At 33.0% G+C, this 5,625-nt stretch overlaps 1 protein-coding gene across 1 annotated transcript; it reads left to right on the top strand.

Moving 5' to 3' along the window:
• Nucleotides 1-2,364: 2,364 nt before the first annotated feature.
• On the top strand, nucleotides 2,365-4,723 carry LOC137821488 (glycosyltransferase family protein (DUF23)). Its single transcript, XM_068626099.2, has one exon. The coding sequence runs from the start codon at nucleotides 2,517-2,519 to the stop codon at nucleotides 4,416-4,418; it is 1,902 nt and encodes a 633-aa protein (XP_068482200.2). The 5' UTR covers nucleotides 2,365-2,516; the 3' UTR covers nucleotides 4,419-4,723.
• Nucleotides 4,724-5,625: the final 902 nt, after the last annotated feature.

Below are 5,625 nucleotides of genomic sequence, written 5' to 3' on the forward strand. Positions count from 1 at the left end.
TCTATTTGTTTTACGCCGTAATAATCTGATTCTGTAAATGCATATATTTTTCAGTTTAGAAATTTAATTAAAGAAACAAAGGTCTATTTAAAAATTCACAACACAGATTACAGACCTATTTTTTTATTAAAATTATTTGATATTTTACGATAATGAATATAATAATAATTCACATAATAATTGTTATGTTGGGAACCCACAGCTGGGTGGTTGAACTGTTACCTTAAAAAGTCTTCCAAAAAGTCTTACATTTCAAGTACTGTGTCCAGAAAAAAATATTGAAAGTAGATAATTTTATTATATTATAAAAATTTCAACTTAAATAATATTGGTAAGAGATATTTAAATCGATAATGTAATTAAATTGAATGAAACTTTAATGGAACTCTAAAATGGCCCAATAACTAAATTGTATATTAGTTCAAATAAATTGAATCACGTTATATTTTAATTTGAGTTAATGAAACAAAATTAAATTATTTTGAAACACTTTTGAACGGTTTAAATTATCATTAATGGACATATTATTTAAAAACATATATTTTTTTAATTTTTAAAATTATAATTTGAGTAGTTTTATTATAAATAATTGATTTTTTAAAATTAAACTAAAATAATTATTTAGTTTAACTTTTCTCAAATAATTGACTTTATGAAATTAACTTCGATTCATTATATTTTGTTTCATTTAAACAGTCTAACATCCATTCTAACAAGATGAAATAAAATAAATAAATTTTTGAAATTTTTTATTCAATAAAATTATCTTAAAAAAATGTATATTTAAAAAATAAAATTAAACTTGAAAATACGATCATGCCATTTAATACTATTAGTATTATACAAATATATAAATAAAGAGATATTATTTTGCTACCAAATGAAGTATATATATATATATATATATATATATATATATATATATATATTATCTCATGTACTCATTGTACCTGAGTTCAATTCCTTCTTCAAAAAAAAAAATAAATAAATAAATAAAAAATATATATATATACTTGAAAAGTTCAAATACAAAAAGATGAAGATATATAGAAAAAAATATAACAAGGTTTTTTACTTATTTCCAATATATTCAATAAAAGATGTAAGGGCATTTCCCTAACAAAAGATATTCTGAGGTTTTAATTCATTGTGCCACATCACTTTTAATTCAATTTTACAATTTATTCCAATACAAAAGTCGTAATCTTGTTAATGTTTTATTTGATTGTTTATATAAATATATATTTTCAAAATAATTTTTTTTTTATTCTTATGATTCAGTGTCTTATAGATTTACTAATTTTATATTTAATTATTTATGCAATTCTATATTTTACCTTGTTAGTATATGTGTTACACGAGTATAGATATAAACGCTAAGAAAATGAAAATAACAAAGTGAGAAATTTATAAATTAATATTATTTTATTAAGTGTTAAATATGTTTTTTTTTAAATACAATCCTAAATTTATTTTTCTCTTTAATCTAAATTTTAAACTTTTAAATACTGATAATAAAAAAGTTATTGAAAAGAATTTTTAACAATATTTTTTTTTACTTATAACAAACGATTTTTTGGGTGGATTGGATTATAATATTATAATATTTAAGATAAGTTAACCTAAAATATTCTAACATCTTAACTTATATTAAATATCTGATATTTTACATTAAAGATCTGTCAGGTAAAAAAATAAATTAAAAATAACTAATTATAATCATTTTATTAATATAAATAGTTAAAAAATTTAAAATTTATATTATAAATGAAAATCAATTTAACATTGAAAATAGATAACTAAAAACATATTTAACCCTTTTATTAACTAATTTTAACATATAAATAAATTGTTCATATTCTTTTAAAAATGTTTAGGAAAAAAAGATTCAACTATATTTATGATTTGTTCAGCTCTAGTTTCGCGTGATTAACATATTTATTTTTATGAAACATTGTAGATATTTATACAGAACATAAATTTATTAAAGTTGAATAAAAAATCATAATTATAAAATTTAATACTAATTATGGTCAATATCTTTCAATATTTGAAGAGGGTCAAAATAGAAAAGAGTATTGTCGCGAATTCCATGTGCAAGAAGTCCGCAACGTGAAGAAACAAAAAACTTGAGTTTACTATTACCCTTGTGGTTGGCCATTTTGACCTCCACGTGTCATGGCTAGAACGGCATTGTGCCCTAGACCAAGACCAAGACCAAGACACAACCACAACATTTGTGTCCCTTTCCTTTCTTTACTTGACCTCTTTCTTCCTCTTTCTGTTTCTTCCACAACTCAACACAACACAACACAGCATGCACACCTTCTTCTATCACTTCTTCACCATCTTATAACGCTCCTTCTTTCCTTCATCCCTTCAGTTAGCTCTGCATAGTTTCTCTCTCTCTCTATATATATATATATATGAAAGGTGCTGTGTATAATCAAACTTATGCACCTCAACTATTTATAACAAACACGGTTCCCTCAACGCTTGTCACCTTATAGAATAACATGATTCTTAATAAAGACAATGGAAAACCTTTTCCATCTTCACTACCATTCACCCACCTCAAACTATTCTTACTTTTTCCACCACAGAATTTCCGTCCCTTCCATTTCGATCCCAATATTAACAAACCAACAATACCCAACAACTTGTCCTCGTTGTTATCTTTCCTCAGGGAAACCATGCGACGGAGACCACGCGCCACCTTCATTGTCTCCGTGCTCTGCATTATCACCTTCGCTTCGTTTTCTCTTTACCTCTCTCGCAATGCCATTTCCACTTGGCAACCTTACTCTGACCTCCCAAACGCCCACCATCACTTCCTTCTTCACACCACCAACAGCAACAACAAGAATGTCATCGACGATAACAGCGAACTCGGCCTTCAAAGACGGCGTGTATCCTCCCTCAAGGACTCCTTATCCACCGTTTCCGTTCTCATCCCCGATTGGGAGATTCTTGTCATCGTTGTCACAAACACACCTTTCTCCTCCTCCGACCAATATCATTGCCTCTTCCCCAACAATGCCAATTCTCTGGCCAGATTCTCCGGTGTCTTACCTTTCACCAACCGCCTCGCCTTCAAGTGTGACTTGCCGGAATCTGTCCGGCGACATCGCATGTTCTCCCAGCCCACGCTTGTGAGAGGAGGAGCATCGGTGACGGAGCTCCTGAAACCAATGCCTCAACTCATGAAGTGGAACTTTCTCGTGTACGAGTCCTTCTCCACGGACAACGATGTTGTTGTGTTCGCCAAAGGGGTCAACCATCGTAGTGGATACGACAGGTCTCCGAAGGAACTCCGCTGCGTGTTTGATTTCGGAAACGGAGTTCGTACCGCCGTCACGAGCTCCGTTCAAGAAGTGTTTCGTTGCCCCCACCCAGACTTCGAGCCAGGTTTAGATTCTTATTATGGGTTGCCCCAGAGGATCGGAATCTCCCTTGAGGTTGTTGCAGAAAACATGATTGTCCCCTCAGTGGCGTACTACATTCCCAGGCCTAAGCCCAAGCTCGACGTGGAATCACAACCCAAACATGTCTTATGTGCGTGCACTATGGTCTACAACGTGGCGAAATTCTTACGGGAATGGGTTATGTATCATTCGAAAGTTGGAGTGGATAATTTCATCTTGTACGACAATGCAAGCGACGATGATTTGCACAGTGTGGTCGGGGAGCTCCGAAAAGCAGGGTACAACATTAGCACACTGTTTTGGATTTGGCCAAAGACTCAAGAAGCCGGGTTTTCTCACAGTGTGGTGTACTCCAAATCAAAGGGACTGTGTAGTTGGATTCTGTACGTGGATATTGACGAGTTCGCGTTCTCTCCCTCTTGGGGAAACGAAAGCGATCCTTCGTTGAAATCGTTGCTGCCACGCGAACAGCCATTAGAAGGAGGAATGAAGAGTAGGGTGGGGCAAGTGTCGATGAAATGTTTGGAATTTGGGCCTTCGAATCAACGAAGACACCCGGAGGAAGGTGTGACGCAGGGGTACACGTGTCGGATGAGGGCGGAGCAGCGGCACAAGTCGATGGTGCTGGTGGATGCGGTGGAGCCCAGTTTGTGGAACGTGATACATCATTTTCAGATGAATGAAAAGGAAGGGTTCGTGTCGAAGCAAGTTGGCGTGGAGGAGGGGTTGGTGAATCACTACAAGTACCAAGCATGGGATGAGTTCAAGAACAAGTTTCGAAGGAGGGTTTCTGCGTATGTTGTGGATTGGAAACAAGAGTTGAACCCAACCTCTAAGGATAGAACTCCTGGGTTGGGATTCCAACCCGTAGAACCCAATGATTGGAAACACAGATTTTGTGAAGTCAGCGACAAGAGGTTGAAATTCTTAACCCTCCAATGGTTTCGGTTGCTCACTCCCAACGGCTACACAATGGCATGGCAAAACCATTGATTCCTCTTTGTTTCCAGCCAAATTACATCATGTACAAAAACTAGAAGGTTTGAGGTATTTCGTCTGACACTTTCATTCCACCTTGTTTTTCTATGCCTCATTTTTATCACAGATGAGAAAATGGAATTTTTAGAGGACCTGTCATTTCTTTCACTTTCTTCTATTTTCACATGCATGCTTTCTCTCCCTCTCATTTGGTCTGTGGGTTCATTTTGTTTCCTTTTCTTCATTGCAAATTAACAAATGGTTGTCATTTTATGATGTGAAACACAGATCAAACATATAAATCAGAAACTGACAATCCACAAACCAAAACATCAGTATATAGCATAGTCCAGTTTACCTTAGCTGTTGCGTGTTTTAAACCACATTTATCAAACATATATATGTACCTAGTTCTTTCTATTTTTGTCTGTTGATTGTTTTGGATAACACATGGTTTCAATTTAAATTGAAGAACACTCTCACTAAAATAAGAATTCTGATAAAAAGAAATAATTGTGACAGGAAAATTCGAATGAGTTATCCACATAGCTTGATTTTACGTTTAGTTACATTGAATGACAACATGAAAACAAAGTTTACCTTCAATGTGTCTCAAAAAGTTTACATAAAATCTCTTTTCTTTTATTTCTTTTATTGATTGTTGGACTTTTTTTTTCTCTTATCATAAAAATCTATCATCTTCTTGTCGATGTACTTAATAATATATTTTTTCAATTAAATTAATAGACAGATATTTATCTTCAACTACACTTACTTAAACGAATAATTCCAGTAAATAAATGTTGTGTGATGAATCATATCGCACTGGCAGGCATGAACGTATCTTTGAAATTGACACTAACAAGAAATATTTTCCTCACTGATCAAACTTAGTACATGGAAATCCACTTAGCCCAAATTAACCAAAGGTGTGTAGGATTAATTAGTGCATATAGCAATCACCAGAATACTGCAAACTTTACCAAAAGTTGACATATCAGTGAATCCAAATTGGCAGCAAACTCATGGCAATAGTAATGTTACAAATTATCAGTTTTTGCATTTACGTTTTTGGAAACTCATCCTCAAAAGTTAGCCATTAAAAGAAGAAAAAACCATAACCTTAAATATACACTTATAAACTATTGTATGAGAGTTTTAGATACCTCGTAATACCAAGTTCCTATCAGTTTCACACAAGACATTTTTAATCTCTCAATAG

This window comes from Phaseolus vulgaris, chromosome 9 (assembly GCF_051622355.1).
Source record: "Phaseolus vulgaris cultivar YP4 chromosome 9, ASM5162235v1, whole genome shotgun sequence".
Classification (NCBI taxonomy): Eukaryota; Viridiplantae; Streptophyta; class Magnoliopsida; order Fabales; family Fabaceae; genus Phaseolus; species Phaseolus vulgaris.

Excerpts from the sequence above, each read along its gene's own strand:
- LOC137821488 (XM_068626099.2), top strand. The coding sequence starts at position 2,517 with ATGATTCTTAATAAAGACAATGGAAAACCTTTTCCATCTTCACTACCA.